The sequence below is a fragment of the Mytilus galloprovincialis genome, chromosome 13 (genome assembly GCF_965363235.1).
Source record: "Mytilus galloprovincialis chromosome 13, xbMytGall1.hap1.1, whole genome shotgun sequence".
Classification (NCBI taxonomy): Eukaryota; Metazoa; Mollusca; class Bivalvia; order Mytilida; family Mytilidae; genus Mytilus; species Mytilus galloprovincialis.
Window position 1 is genome coordinate 19,240,322 of NC_134850.1, and position 17,271 is coordinate 19,257,592.

At 32.3% G+C, this 17,271-nt stretch overlaps 1 protein-coding gene across 5 annotated transcripts in view; it reads left to right on the forward strand.

The window, feature by feature from the left end:
* The window catches only part of LOC143056856 (uncharacterized), a 65,975-nt gene that overhangs the window by 38,792 nt on the left and 9,912 nt on the right, over positions 1-17,271 (forward strand). For 4 of the 5 annotated variants that reach the window (XM_076230022.1, XM_076230021.1, XM_076230020.1 and 1 more), the window contains one exon: positions 15,272-15,355. In XM_076230022.1, the coding sequence (XP_076086137.1) occupies positions 15,272-15,355 (84 nt within the window). Of the gene's footprint in view, positions 1-385; positions 458-4,557; positions 8,464-15,271; positions 15,356-17,271 lie in introns of those variants that run through there. The other variant, XM_076230024.1, reaches the window with a different exon arrangement.

The following is a 17,271-nucleotide window of genomic DNA, read 5'->3' on the forward strand; positions in this document are numbered from 1 at the left end:
GTTGTAAGTCTGCCTTTTCGTGTAGTGTAAAGTAGACAGAAAGGCCAATAGGTCTTCAACACAGCTAGAAAAACACCTTGAGGCGGGCTTCAACAGGCACCTAAGCAAAAAATGTGTACTGGTTCAGTAAAAATGGATGTCACATTAAACTTCAAAATATATAAATGAATCAAAATTAGTTCCAATTACAAAATTTTATTCCAAACTTTTCATACCAGAGGAAGCTTGCAATCCAACTGTGTGGATTGTTTTTGAAATGTCATCAGATAAATTATAAGTTTAACCATTTCACAATTAATATTGTTTTAAATAAATATACTTTAAAATGCATAATATTAACCTCTATATGATGCACTTGAATTATAAATAAATTCATTTATTTCAGCTAAACACATAAATTTATGTCCGCAAGGGAAAAAGTCTTGTGAACTGCTGAACATGGGTTATAGTTTTCCAGGTAATTTTATATGGTACAGTAAAACCTGCTACATGCCTGCCAATTTTTCCAAATGCCCTTGGGGGTTTTGCGTGCACGATGGCTGTCATAGTTCGAAAAAACCATGTTGTTTTTTGGCTTGTTCATACTTTTATAAGCCTCTGTACAATTTATTTTTTTGTTTAAAATTGTGGACATATTGCTCTTTCAAAATTTCAATTTGGGAGCCTCCATGGAGGAAATCCCCCGCAAATAGTGACAGTTGGCAGGTATGCTGCTATATATAGGTCACCTACATTGTACACAGGTAAATTTCACTCACCTGAATAGAGATTCACAAGAAACTTGAATTGATTCCATATGAGTCTCAATTACAACTCATATAAAAATCACATGAATTTGTATTCACATGAATTTCGCAAGACTTTTCCAAATAGATTTATTCATTGACAAATAACAGCCAAATTTTAAATTTCAAATAAAATCTGAAACAAATCTTTTTTTGGGGAAAGACGGCTTCAAAATCCCCTATGGGGTGACACTCCCTCACATCATTCATTTTGTTTTTATACATGTTATAGTGTGGGAAAACCCCCCAACACATCTTACTTAGATTGAAGAGTGGGAGACCGAGAAATGAATAGTTTGACTTTAAACACTTTTTTTACACATTTCACTTCTGTTTCTCACGAAATTATCGTATCTTGGACTCTCCTTTACACTATTTACGTTTATTTTACAATCCGGAAAAAATTAGTATGACGAGATATTCTAAATATATCCAACCTACATGTACATTGTATTTTATAGTGACGTCATTCTTGGAAGAAGCAGGGATATCCTTCACCAGTTCACTGGTTATTTAAATCATTCTTAGAGATCGTGCACTAATTACAAATTTGTATTTGTTAAATCTAAACATAATATTTTTTACTGTAGATGATTTAAATATCAACATACAATACTTTAATTTGTAGGTCAACAACTTTCAAAATAAACAAAGATCGTGGGGTTACATGAGACAGGGGAAAGAAACGATTTTATTACTTTTTTCGGGTCTCACTAATCAGAGACAAGAAGCGTCAAAAAGCGACAAGAAGTGTCAAGAAGACTATTTAGCGACAAGAAAAAAAATATTCTCCTTGTCGCTTCTTGTCTCTAATTAGTGACACCACATTTTTCTGTTAAAATTCTGAGAATCTTCCTCCAATTCAGGAGCACCTCAATTGGTGAGTAATTATCCACTAAAATAAAAGTTAATGTATTTAAACACTTCAAATGTTCAAATGTGACATTTCATTGGATTAGTAGTCTTCTATTAAAATTAAATTTTTGTGTACCTACATAATCATTGTAATGGTAAAAAAAATTTAAAAAAATTGCATATTTATTATTCACAAATATTTCAAAATTAAGATTTGGAAACAAGCTTCATGCAGTTTACATCACTCATATTGTTTTTTATTTTTACCTGTTTCCCTGTGATGAGAGTTGTAACTCGGAACTTTAACAATGGAAATTTAAAACTGAATAGATTTTTCAGTCCACACTTCCTAAAGAAAAAACTTAAAAATCCAAGAGTACAGTCACAAAAAATGGAAAATGGCCCTGGCCTGCAGTTCAGTGAAACACAATCAAGATTTCAAAAAATATTGTAGTTGTTGTGAAATGACAAAACTCAGTTGAGTTTTAGATAATTAGCTATCAACTTTAATCAAATGTTTAGATTTAGAAGATGCAGATCTCTTCCATTGGTCCAAAATTGAATCCTAAACTAAGGAAATGAAATTACATAAACAACAATTGATTTCAATATTGTCAACCTTTCTACATGTTCTAGCTGTTCACTTTTTCATTCTTCATATGAAAACTCAAAAGATACCCCCCCCCTTTCCAAAAACATAATTAAATAGAAACAAGGGCCGTCTTTCCCCTCAGAGCTATTCAGCTCTTTGATTATTAATTCATGTTAAATTTAGGGGGGGAAATCCACCTAAAATTCTTGTGAGTTACAGGTATAAGCTCATTTGACGTGGAAATTTTATTCATGTGAAAAGTGAAAGTTCAATTGAGTAAAATTTGCCTGTGTATATTCAGTGAAAACCTCTCTTATCACCTTGTCACCGTCTTCTTTTATCAATCAGTGTGCAATTGTCCTAATAGGGGAAATTCTAAAAATGTGAAAAAAATGTTTTTATTAAATCAATGTGATGAGAGGGTAATTCAAATTCACTTAATGAAAAATTGCACTGGTATTTAATAGGAGAAAATCAGCCAATCTAATTTGGAGAAATTACTCTGAATCAGGATGATTTGTATATGAAAATTGTTGTGATATAAAAATCAGAAAATTGTTTAAAATGGAAAATACTTGATTCAATGTTATAAGGGAGATAATTTCTAATTGGCTTTATAAAAAATGTCATTATAATTTACGAGGACAACATCAGCCAATTGAATTGGGAGAAACTACTCTAAACCAGGATATTAAATTGTTTGTGTTTATAAGTTGTGTTAGTTATGGTAGAAATTGAGGCAAATTATATATTCCAATGAAAAGTGAAATGTGAATCTTCTTTTTATGCCCCACCTACAACAGGAGAGGGGCATTATGTTTTCTGGTCTGTGCACCTGTCTGTTTGTTTGTCCGTCCGTCTGTTCCACTTCAGGTTCTAGTTTTTGGTCAAGGTAGTTTTTGATGAAGTTGAAGTCTAATCAACTCGAAAACTTAGTACACATGTTCCCTATGATATGATCTTTCTAATTTTAATGCCAAATTAGAGGTTTTACCCCAATTTCACGGTCCTTTGAACATATAAAATGATAGTGTGAGTGGGGCACCTATGTACTTGAGGCACATACTTTGACAGTTTAACCAACATTGGTACAAAGTTATTCTCATTTGGTCCTAGCTCATGTAGCTGTACCCAAAATATTGATTATAGTTAGCAATCTTTGATTCTGACTAATATTTTCAATTATTTTTCTCTGCAACTACAAAATGAAATGTTTTCAAACTTGTTAAAACTAAAAAAACCAGTACCAATGGTAATTTGATATAAGCAACTAAGAGATAAACTTGCCAAATAAGGAATCATATTTAAAAATTAAAATTTAAAACCTTTAGAAACGAAGGTTACAAATAGTATGGGTTGAAGGAAAATGCAAAGTAAACATTGACCTGTGTAAATCGTAGTGATGACACTAATTAACCCCTGATAAAGTGATCAACAGATTAAGACCATCAAAGGTGTTAATAAGGCCATAAACATATGCATGTCACCTAAAGAAAATAGTAACATAAACAAATGCTATAAATGTATCTTGAATGTCAAATAAATCAAAATCAAGCCCAGCATGAAATTATTATTTCCCATATGTACGAGAACTATGAAGATATAAAATGAACTCTTTATGATACTAGCATATAAATACTGGAAATCTGATTTTCATCGATCAAAAATTTTCTATGAGAATCAATAGATCAAAAGTTGTACAGTTAAGGTTATTAAAGACTAAATGGGTATAATCCTGTATGTAGTTGTAGTTCTGTGACTGCCATTAAAGCATTCTCAGATTTGGCGTTATTCAATATATTCTCTAGATCATATCAGTAGTCAAACCTACCGATAAAAAGGGGATCATTCCATGTTTTGATTTAGACAATGGTTGTTTTATTTCCTTGGACATTTAAATTCTAAGGATAAAGCCATCCACGAAAACCATGAAAAATTGGTACCCCACAAATACAAGTACTTTGTACTTTCACAGTACAATGATCAATTAATATATTAACTATTTGGAAACCATTTACCTGTTCTGTAACCTTAAACCCAAAAAAAGAAAATCTGTCATTCCAATTTAGTCTTGAAAACAATATGGTTGTAAGGTATTATTATGTTGTACTCTGTTAAGTGTTTTAAGTCTTTTCGAAATTCAGATGAGATGACACACCACAAAATGAGACGGATCAAGATTTTTTTTTTAGATATGAAAAGCATTCTAGGGTCAATGGGTTTATTAACGTATGGTCTGTTGGTTAAATGGAACCACAAGTCATATATTTTTTATATTTGCCTTATCATATTTCATCATTTAATTCATTGTATATACTTTTTCAGTTAAGCATAAACATGGTAAAAAACGAGGCAGGAAACCAGCCACCCACTCTCTAGTAGAAGGTGACCAGCCATCAAAGGAATTTGATACAACGAGAATGAAAACAGAAAATAATGCAGAAACATTGGATAATACAACTCTTCAAAAAGGCAAAGCTGTGGACACTTATAACATTACTCATAGTAGCTCACCTGATCTGACAGAAAAACAACATGTTAAACAGGACAAGGAGCTAGTACAACCTGATCTGACAGATATGCAACATGTTGCAAAGGAGGAGGAGCTATTATCACCTGATCTGACAGATATACAACATGTTGCAAAGGAGGAGGAGCTAGTAAAATCTAACTTGTATAAACAATTTTCAGATAATGATCATCTCTTAAACGCAAACTCATCTATAAAATCTACACAAGTTATAAATGGGCAAAGAGTTCACCAACAGTTGCCACTTCATATGCTTCAACAAAGTGAAGATGAATTTAAAAAAGTAATAAATTATTATAATCCTTTGTTTTACCATAGCTATAGCTTACCTTATTGGTGTGAACCTGAAAAGTCTAAATCCTCTAATCAAAAGGAGTCAATATCTACTGATACAAATGAGTCCAAATCTTATTTGTTAAACGAACAGAACTTATTGATACCATCACCATCGGCTCATCTGAAGGATGTAGAGATAACAGTTGTAACATTGAACCAATTATCCAAGACGACGAAAAAATATTCTTCTGAAGGAGACGAGAATGACTTCAAACAGGTATCTATAATCCCAAAAATTAATGAGAAAGGACAATTGGTATTAGCGATAGATAAGAAAGGTAGTAAGATGAAGATAAAAGATACAGAAGATAGAAAGAAGAAGATAATAGATTTGGAAGATAGTAAGAAGAAGAAGACAATGTTACTCAAGGTAGTAAGAAAAAGAAAACCGTTGCCGTACATGATGATCCAACATTATTGACTAAAGCTAAGAGGCTTGTACTATGGCCATGTTCCGGACCATATGAGTATTTGGACCATACACGTATGGTCATGACCATATGCGTATACTCATATGTCCGACCATACGCGTATGGTCGGACCATATGAGTATTATACTCGTTTGGTTAATAATGGGCCGGACCATATGAGTATTTGGACCATATAGGTATTTTTTCAATAGAAATAATACGTATTAATTTTACATTTCAAAAGGTACATAAACATTAAATATTGATGCCACAGTTGATCTTAGTTTTCATCGCTTATTGTATTTATGTATGCTTTTGTATACTTAGAATGACATTCACACGGTACCATACATGTAGCCTTTCTGCGATTGCTTGTTTTGGCTGTTTGCAGTGATATCGACTCTGACAATTCCGATAGTGTGTCTACGGTGTTTTTTAGAAACTCTAGATATACAATATCGTAAAATGAGTATCACATTTCAAATTAGATAAGGGCAGTAGCTTTTTCATTGCTCTTAAATGCTATTTTACCGGTTTTATAATTAAGATTAAAATGGGAAGTATAGAAATAAAGAATAGAAAAAAATAAGAAACATACACTTTTAATATTTTACTTATCAAAGATGTCATTAAAAATATCATGATCTTTAAAAAATATCATGACCCTTGCCGGTGATGTCACCTACTTTAAACAATAAAATTCCTTTTACAAAATGTTCATTTGATTTTGTCATCTTTTTTATAATAGACTGTATAATTACAGTAATATTAACTGAGTGTGTGAAACTGGTTTTTTTATAAGTTTTTTTAATATATAATAAAATGACATTTTAGTGACATCACAACCAGAAAGGTCACACCTAATGAAGAGTTTAAAAGTATACTTGTTGATTACCCCGACCATACGCGTACGGTCCAACCATATGAGTATATACCCATATGGTCATGAACATATGCGTATGGTCCAGATACTCATATGGTCCGGAACAGCCACAAAGAAAGAAGAAAGTGACAACAATTGATCTTGGCTACAATGGATACGAAGATTGTTAATTGGCCACCAAGAAAGAAGAGAGTAAATCCATATTTAACAATTTATAAAAAGGAGATGATATGCTTGCATTAAAGAATTCAAAACAGAATTTATTGCAAATTCAGAAAAAAGAAAATTGATTTCTTATACTTGCAAATTTGCAAAATAACCTTTAGGATTGTTAAAGCAAAAACATTACTGTAAATTCAGAATTTATTGCGAGGTTTTTATTAATGTGAATAATGTGACTGGGTGAGTATCACAATAATAAAAACTTGTATTCTGATATCCACTTCCCCTTCATCATTTGTTATCTCATAAGCAACACGAATGGTGCCACATGTGGAGCAGGATCTGCTTACCACCCCTAGTTTTTGGTGGGGTTCGTGTTGTTTTTTCTATAGTTTTCTATGTTGTGTCATGTGTACTATTGTTTGTCTGTTTGTCCTTTTCATTTTTAGCCATGACGTTGTCAGTTAATTATCGATTTATGAGTTTGAATGTCTCTCTGGTATTTTTCGTCCCTCTTTTATACATATATATATATGTGTGCAGATTTACCTAATTTCGCCATAATTAATCTCACTTCACCCATTCCTCAAACATCATAATAAATTAATGTTAGTAAGCTGGTAAGCATGAAGAGACTTAAGGATAAGGATGTGTTGCTATAGGGTAACAGACCTTGGAATATTTTACCTGGAAATTGGGCAGACTTTATTCAAAAATCCTTTTCATGATGTGAAAATAATTATGAACATAAACCTTTTCTTATTATATGTTATGGAACTAGTCTGAGCAAATTAAAAGTTATTGGCCTTAGGGGTTGAATATACTGTAATAGGTCAAATTGCCCATCTTTTCATTTATGTCATTAGTCAAAATTCAATTATAATATTAAATTTTCTTGCTTTCCTCTGAATGATGCCATTAAAAAATAACATAGGAAGAACACATCTTTATTCAGATCTTTTGAGAAGAAGGCAGAAGTTTGCCTGTATACTGCATAAAAATCATAAGAGAGACTAATTCCACCACCAAATCTCTTGAAATACAATATTTATCCACTCTGGACAGTTAAATTTTACAAATTTAAAACGCTTGCAAGCCTCGTATTTTAAATTTGAAAAACTTAACTGTCTGGAATAGCTATATATATAGTATCACACTCAATGCAGTGGGAGAATCTATATTATTCAACAACATTTTAGGGTCATTTTTTAATAAGAATATTTGGTCCAACAATACCTATTACTAGTAAATTATACAATTACTGTCTTTTGATGAGGTAAATATGCGGTTTTATTGACTTTTGAAAAACTGATATTCACTGAGGCCGACGGCCGAAGTGAATATCAGTTTTTCAAAAGTCAATTAAACCCCATATTTACCGAAACAAAAGACATTAATTGTTTTATTCCATATTCCAGGAAAAGAAAATGATTTAATGACAAACATATTATACCAAAACAAAGTGTACATGAAACATTTTACCGTAACGTTGCATGTAAAAGCGCGAGACGTTAAGAGCGGTGAATAACACTTTCTCAGGTGAATATGCTTTTTTATTCAAAATCCAATTCATATAGAGAAACCTACTAAAAAATAATACCAATATGGAATAAATATGTTTATTTTGTAAAGGAATACAAATAAATGTAAATACAATATAAGTATTTTGATATTTGCTCATTAAGTTATATATAGATTTTGTTAAGATGAAATCATGTTTGATCATAATTCTATTTTTGTATTTTCAAAACATTAAAACTTTCATTTCTATTTTGTTCAATCAATCTTATCATACAACAAGAAATGATGTTCAAATAGATTGTTTATATTAAACTAAAGACTTAATCATTTATTGTAACTCAAACTGAATAAGTTAATGAATATTTGTGAAATAAATATATATAGCTGACTACACTGTATTGATTTTTTATACGACCGCAAAATTTGAAAAAATTTTAAATTTTCGTCGTATATTGCTATCACGTTGGCGTCGTCGTCGTCGTCCGAATATTTTTAGTTTTCGCACTCTAACTTTAGTAAAAGTGAATAGAAATCTATGAAATTTTAACACAAGGTTTATGACCACAAAAGGAAGGTTGGTATTGATTTTGGGAGTTTTGGTCCCAATATTTTAGGAATTAGGGGCCAAAAAGGGCCCAAATAAGCATTTTCTTGGTTTTCGCACTATAACTTTAGTTTAAGTTAATAGAAATCTATGAAATTTTGACACAAGGTTTATGACCACAAAAGAAAGGTTGGGATTGATTTTGGGAGTTTTGGTTTCAACAGTTTAGGAATTAGGGGCCAAAAAAGGGCCCAAATAAGCATTATGCTTGGTTTTCGCACAATAACTTTAGTTTAAGTTAATAGAAATCAATGAAATTTAAACACAATGTTTATGACCACAAAAGGAAGGTTGGTATTGATTTTGGGAGTTTAGGTCCGAACAGTTTAGGTCCCAACAGTTTAGGAATTAGGGGCCAAAAAGGGACCCAAATAAGCATTTTTCTTGGTTTTCGCACCATAACGTTAGTATAAGTGAATAGAAATCTACGAAATTTAAACACAAGGTTTATGACCATAAAAGGAAGGTTGGTCATGATTTTGGGAGTTTTGGTCCCAACAGTTTAGGAATAAAGGGCCCAAAGGGTCCAAAATTAAACTTTGTTTGATTTCATCAAAATTGAATAATTGGGGTTCTTTGATATGCCGAATCTGTGTTTGTAGATTCTTAATTTTTGGTCCCGTTTTCAAATTGGTCTACATTAAGGTCAAAAGGGTCCTAAATTAAACTTGGTTTGATTTTGACAAAAAATGAATCGGTTGGGTTCTTTGATATGCTGAATCTAATTTGTACTTAGATTCTTGATTATTGGCCCAGTTTTCAAGTTGGTCCAAATCGGGGTCCAAAATTAAACTTTGTTTGATCTCATCAAAAATTGAATAAATGGGGTTCTTTGATATGCCAAATCTAACTATGTATGTAGATTCTTCATTTTTGGTCCTGTTTTCAAATTGGTCTACATTAAAGTCCAAAGGGTCCAAAATTAAACTGAGTTTGATTTTAACAAAAATTGAAATCTTGGGGTTCTTTGATATGCTGAATCCAAACATGTACTTAGATTTTTTATTATAGGCCCAGTTTTCAAGTTGGTCCAAATCAGGATCTCAAATTATATTATATTAAGTATTGTGCAATAGCAAGTCTTTTCAATTGCACAGTATTGCGCAATGGCAAGAAATATCTAATTGCACAATATTGTGAAATAGCAATTTTTTTTTAATTAGAGTTATCTTTCTTTGTCCAGAATAGTAAGCAAGAAATATCTAATTGCATAATATTGTGCAATTGCAAGATTTTTTTTAATTGGAGTTATCTTTCTTTGTCCAGAATCAACTTAAATCTTTGTTATATACAATATACAATGTATATTTACTTTTTACTACCAACTGATAAAATCTTTACCATTCAGTGATAACAAGCAGTTTTTTTACATCTTAATATTTTATGATGTATTTATATGAGTAGTTGTTGTTGCAAACTCCATTAGAAAATTTAATTGAGATTAGTTTTGGAATAAGGGAAAGGGGGATGTGATTAAAAAAATTGGGTTCAATTTTCTCATTTGAAATTTCATAAATAAAAAGAAAATTTCTTCAAACATTTTTTTGAGAGGATTAAAAGAGGGACGAAAGATACCAAAGGGACAGTCAAACTCATAAATCTAAAACAAACTGACAACGCCATGGCTAAAAATAAAAAAGACAAACAGAAAAACAATAGTACACACGACACAACATAGAAAACTAAAGAATAAACAACACGAGCCCCACCAAAAACTAGGGGTGATCTCAGGTGCTCCGGAAGGGTAAGCAGATCCTGCTCCACATGTGGCACCCGTCGTGTTGCTTAAGTGATTACAAATCCGGTAAATAGTCTAATTCGGTAGGTCATATTCATGAAAGGGAAGGGGATTGTAGTTACGACGTAAGGAACATATCCGATATCATTTGTGAAACGGTTATTCCATAACGGTCAACCAACTCGTGATGGCGTCCGTAAAATTTACGAAGGGATGATTTCAACTTCACCATTTGGAACTCTTGGTTTAATAGCTTCCTTGTGAGCAGCAAACCTCTATCAAGAAAATCATGATAGGAAATGCAAGCACGGGAATATCGTATCAATTGGGAGATATATACCCCGTATGCAGGTGCTGCTGGAATGTTGCTACTTAGAAATGGAAAGTTCACAATTGGAAAGCTGAAATCATCTCTTTTGTCGTAAAGTTTTGTTTTCAACCGACCCTCATTGTCAATTTCTAGATGTAAGTCAAGATATGAAGCCGACTTAACTGTATCTGTAGTATCCTTTATCTCTAGTTCGATTGGATAGATGCGTTCCACATAGTCACCAAATTTTGAATTGTTTAGTGAAAGAACATCATCTATATAGCGGAAAGTAGAGTTAAAGGATATTGCTAACTTCTTATCTTTCTTCCTAAGAAGTTCCTGCATGAAGTCAGCCTCATAATAATAAAGAAACAAGTCGGCGAGTAGAGGGGCACAGTTTGTTCCCATTGGAATGCCGACAGTCTGTTGAAAAACACGTTCTCCGAACGTAACAAATATGTTATAATATTCAACAGCATAGTGAATTACTCTAAGAGAAAACAAAAATTTTAAGTTCATTAGAACACATTCATTCTGTGTCAGAAACCTATGCTGTGTCAACTATTTAATCACAATCCAAATTTAGAGCTGAATCCAGCTTGAATGTTGTGTCCATACTTGCCCCAACCGTTCAGGGTTCAACCTCTGCGGTCATATAAAGCTACGCCCTGCGGAGCATCTGGTTCTAATTGTTGACTATAAAAAAATAAGATGTCTTATTATTGCCAATGAGACATCTCTCGACAAGAGACCAAAATGACCCGGATATGAACAACTATGGGTCACTGTACCACCTTCACCATGTTCACAATGAACAAAGTTCATATTGCATACTAAGCTTAATTTAAATTAAAACAAGAAAAATGTACAGAGCTCTATAGTTTTGTACATGCACCTTGTATAAACTCTGGTAGATAGTTGTCTCATTGGCAATCCTATCTCATCTCCTTTCTTTTGTATTGAAAAAAAATTCAGATGCATTTTGATTCTAAATGCTCTTCAACTTCGTTCTTTATTTGTCCTTTTTAACTTGTTACTTGAATCGAGACTCACTGACTGGTCTGTTGTAGACAAAAAGTGCATCTGACGCAAATTAAAAATTTCAATCCTGGTATCTATGATGAGTTTTTTTTACATACATTTGAACATCTTCATCATTTGACTCATTGAGTTAACATAATTGGGCAAGTTTAATTTATCAGATGCTATCAATTTAGAAACAATTAACAAAATGATTAACATCCTGTGAGTAAGTAATACATCAAATATCGACCAACATGTTAACTCGAAGCATTGTGATATAAACATGATAAAATATACATTCAATACAATCAGATTATTACCTTTTCAATACTGATAAGGACAGGAGTTTTATTTACAACCCAGCTTCTTTGAATTGATGTCTTTGTTATAAATTTCAAACAAAATAAGGAATTACAATAATACGAGTCACTGATTTAAAAGGTCTAACTTTGATATGAAAACTTCTATGCTAAGTAGATTTTATCAGTAAAAGTTCAAAATGTTGTTTTGTATGTCTATAATTCATAGCCTTGTTTTCCAACAGTTATTATTGTGTAATTGTTATTTGGATATTTTGTTCTAAAACTTATCTGCTATTATTAAATATACCATGTATACGATAATATCAGCAAAATTTTGTTGTCTGACAAATATCACCTTCCTTCAATTTATAAGTAATGTTTTTGTAAATTTATTTCCATGATTATTACATCATAATTCCTCTGTTCTGAAAAGAGAGCTGAACATTATTTTTAAGGTGAATAAAATTTGAAAAAAACTGCTATTACTAAAGACATAAATAAAGGCAACAGTATAAAATGTTGACATACAAAACAATGTTTTGAACTATTTAATTAAAAAAAAGATTTATGATAGCAGTGTGTATGTAAAAGTTAGACCTTCTTAATCTGTGACTCATTATATTTAGTCCTTATTTTGTTTGAAATTCATGAAAAAGACAACTAACAGGGGCTGGATGGTGAGTATAACTTTTTATTTCACAACACTCACTTCAAACTAACAACCTTTCACTTTAGCAATCTGTTAAAATATTTTCCTAATTGATCAGAAAGTTGGTAAATAATTCAAACTGCAATTTGGTAACTGTTTTAGCCATTGCTAATGATATATCAAAAGGTTACTAGATAAGCACAGTTAAAACATGTGGGATTTTTTTTCGATTCGGTGAACAAGTTAGATTAACATATTATATTCATTTCCCAGATCTTAGACTTCAATTGACTAAATAAAGGCAACACCAGTCTGAGTAAATCAGCCCCCACTATCAACTTTTGTTGTAGGTAAGTGGATAGTGAGGGCTGGTTTTAATCAGACTAAGGCAACAGTAGTATACCCATGTTGGAAAGTCATAAATCGATTGAGACAAAATCAAATCCCAAGTAACAAAGTAAAACCAAGGGAAACACATCAACTATAAGAGGAAAACAACAAAACAACAGAAACACTGAAATGATAAAAAAAACCAACAACAATGCAACAGACACTGAAACGAACTGGAAGATAACAACTGCCATTTTCCTGACTTGGCACAGGACATTTTAAGAGAATATAAGGGGTTGAATCTGGTTTTGCGGCTAGCCAAAAACTCAGATGTTAACTATTTAACAAAACTTTTAAGAAGATTATGTTCTCAATGCTCCTCACCTTTTATATAGCCTTTTAAAACTTATTCATCCAAGCCTCATTATTAAATGAGTCTTGTCTATAAAACGTGCGTCTGGCATACCAGATTATACTTCTGGTTACTAGGATAAGATTACATAGAATATGTCAACTATAAATAAAATGATTGTAAGGTTCATGTTCTTCTGAGGCAGACAGAGTCATCTGACCTTGAATCTATTTTCATGGTTTATTGATTAATGTGAAGTTTCTGTATTCAGGTCTATTTCCCGTACTTTAGTTTAAAGTATTTGTGTCCATCTGGCGTTTATCTCACTTTAGGTTAAAGTTTTTGGTCAGGGTAGTCTTTGATGAAGTTGAAATCCAATCATCATGAAACTTAGTACACATGTTTCCTATGATATGGTGTGTCAAATGTTAATGCCAAATTAAAGTTTTGACTGCAATTTCAGGTTCCACTGAACATAAATAATGAACGTGCTAGTTGAGCATCCGTGTTCTTTGGAGACATTCTTATTTTAAGCTCACCTGGCCCAAAGGGCCAAGTGAGCTTTTCCCATCACTTGGCGTCCGGCGTTGTCAGCGTCCTGCGTCGTCCTCGTCCGGCGTCCTTAGCTTTTACAAAATCTTCTCCTCTGAAACTAATGGGCTAAATTAAACCAAACTTGGCCGCAATCATCATTGGGGTATCTAGTTTTAAAAATGTGTGGCGTGACCCCGTCAACCAACCAAGATGGCCGCCACGGCTAAAAATAGAACATAGGGGTAAAATGCAATTTTTGGCTTATATATCAAAAACCAAAGCATTAAGAGCAAATCTGACATGGGGTAAAATTGTTTATCAGATCAAGATCTATCTGCCCTGCAATTATCAGATGAATCTGACAACCTGTTGTTGGGATGCTGCCCATGAATCAGTAATTTTAAGGAAATTTTGCTGTTTTTGGTTATTATCTTGAATATTATTATAGAAAAAGATAAACTGCAAACAGCAATAATGTTCAGCAAAGTAAGATTTACAAATAAGTCAATATGATGGAAATGGTCAGTTGACCCCTTTAGGAGTTATTGCCCTTTATAGTCAATTTTTAACCATTTTTCGTAAGTCTTAGCTATCTTTTACAAAAATCTTCTCCTCTGAAACTACTGAGCCAAATTAATCCAAACTTGGCAACAATCATCTTTCGGGTATCTAGTTTAAAAATGTGTGGCGTGACCCGATCAACCAACCAAGATGGCCACCATGACAAAAAATAGAACATAGGGGTAAAATGCAGTTTTTGGCTTATAACTCAAAAACAGAAGTATTTAGAGCAAATCTGACATGGGGTTAAATTGTTTATCAGATCAATATCTATCTGCCCTGTAATTATCAGATGAATCTGACAACCTGTTGTTGGGATGCTGCCCATGAATCGGTAATTTTGCTGTTTTTGGTTATTATCTTGATTATTATTATAGAAAAAGATAAACTATAAACAGCAATAATGTTCAGCAAAGACAGATTTACAAATAAGTCAACATGACTGAAATGGTCTTAGGAGTTATTGTCCTTTATAGTCAACTTTTAACAATTTTCATAAAATTTGTAAATTTTTATTAACATATTCCACTGAAACTACTGGGCCAAGTTCATTATAGATAGAGATAATTGTAAGCAGCAAGACTGTTAAGTAAAGTAAGATGTACAAACACATCACCATCACCAAAACACAATTTTGTCATGAATCCATCTGCTTCCTTTGTTTAATATTCACATAGACCAAGGTGAGCGACACAGGCTCTTTAGAGCCTCTAGTTTAGATATATACGAGAGTCATGTGTAACCATCATACATCAAGAAAGGATATTTTCAAGTGTTCTTCTTTCCATTTGCAGCAGAACATTTACTTGTATGTGAATACAACCAGTTGAGTTGTAAGATAGTTAATTCGAAAGAAATCAGCAGCCGACATGAAGATGGTGAGTTTTATTGTTTGGTGCAAAGATAAATTATTGTGGATTTGTTATTTTCGTTGGTACCAATTTTCGTGGATTGCGGAACACTTGCCTGGCCCTCTGCATTAACCAAATTGAAATTTGTATTTAGTTAAACATTTAAATTCATGGCACACCTGTACCCAAAAAAACCAGGAAAATTGGTTTTCAACGAATAGTAATGAATCCACAGTAGTGGAAAAAGTGCACTTTATTTTCTTCCTTCGTATAAAGCAAATTCCTAATCAACACGTTAATATGAAAAAAAAGGTAAAACTAGCAAGTTTCAAAGACGGTGTTATACTGTCAAACTGGTTTACATTTGCCCGTGTTTCCATCCTTCCCATACAAATTAGTCGCGTTTTTCTCTACAAATCAGAGCTACTCAAATTTAGGTATAAAGCTTCATGTGAGCTTATATTATTGTGTGATATATTTGTAGATTTATCACTCACAAGCTCCTTGATTATTGAATAGTGATGTATTTTCATAGAAGCAATTCTGTGGACTCATTTATTTTCATGGGTACCAATTTTCGTGGCTTGAGTAAAACTTTCATTTTCGTGGATATTTGAATTCCTAATTTTTGCCAAGGTCTGCATACATTTATATATAACATTTGCAATCATGTAATCATGAAATTCACGAAGATTTTTTATCCAATGAATAATATTGAATCCACAGTGTGTAAAATTTTCATCCAATTTTATTTTGCTTTGGAACTTCCAAGTTGGGTCTTTATGAAATTAGGAATTAACCTTGTGATCATGTAAAAACTCAGTTCAACATTTTAATTTTAATACTTATATTCCTTTACAACATGTTTATTAACTAGATAACAAATCTCACTTGAACATTGATTGAAAAAGAATTGATATTAAAAGGCAGGTGTATCACTAATGAATTGGGCGATTCAAAATCTTAGGAATAATGGGTAATTTCATTATTTGTATCCCAAAATGAAAGGAACATCACTCATTGGTTGAATTTCCGTTGTTTATGACATTTTTAACCAATCATGACGTTCTGGTGTACACTTTTGAAAATATAACCCATTCTGAAAAGGCGAATTAACATGATTAACAGATGACATCACTCACTGACTTAATTATTCTAACAAATTTCACTGGATTGCTCTTTGAGATAATGTATAAATGCCATGAAATGTTGGGTATAGTACATTGAAAGAGCAACCAAACAATACAAATGACCATATGGATACCAGTCATTCTTTTCTATATTTTCATGACATTTTAGACCCGGATGTTGACGTAATTACCATTGAAGACTACATAAATGAAACATCTCAGGAAATAGAATTTACAGAAATCAGTGATGATGCGGCACTTCAAAAAATACCAACACTATCAAAACTACTTCATAATTATAAGACACATAAATGCAGCAAGTGTCTTATTATACTTAAAAAACAAATTGAAGAAGAAAAACAACGACAGGCGATACAAGAGCTGAATGAACACCATAACTACAGTAAACCATCATGCTTATCACTTCAAGCTGATTCTAAAGATGTGTATATCTGGGCACCTCGCTTCTCGTCTGGTATTCCAATAGTCGTTGACGAGTCACTTAGTCCAAACCGTCAGATTTCACCAGTCGTGAATGAGTCACTTAGTACAAACCGTGATATTTCACCATTTATAGAAAATCAAGCAATACCATCTGTAAGACAGTGTTCTTGGTCTATGGAAAATTGTACCAATCGTCAACGAAGGAAAAATTTGAAAGAATTGATTCAGGAAAGACAAAATTTGGAAATATTGATTCGGCAAAATTGGAAAGCAACAAAAACAAGCAGAGTTACTATTCCTAACAATTTGGAACATGTATTTGGGTCAACACCAATAGAAACAATTAATAAACTAAGTAGAAATAACGAT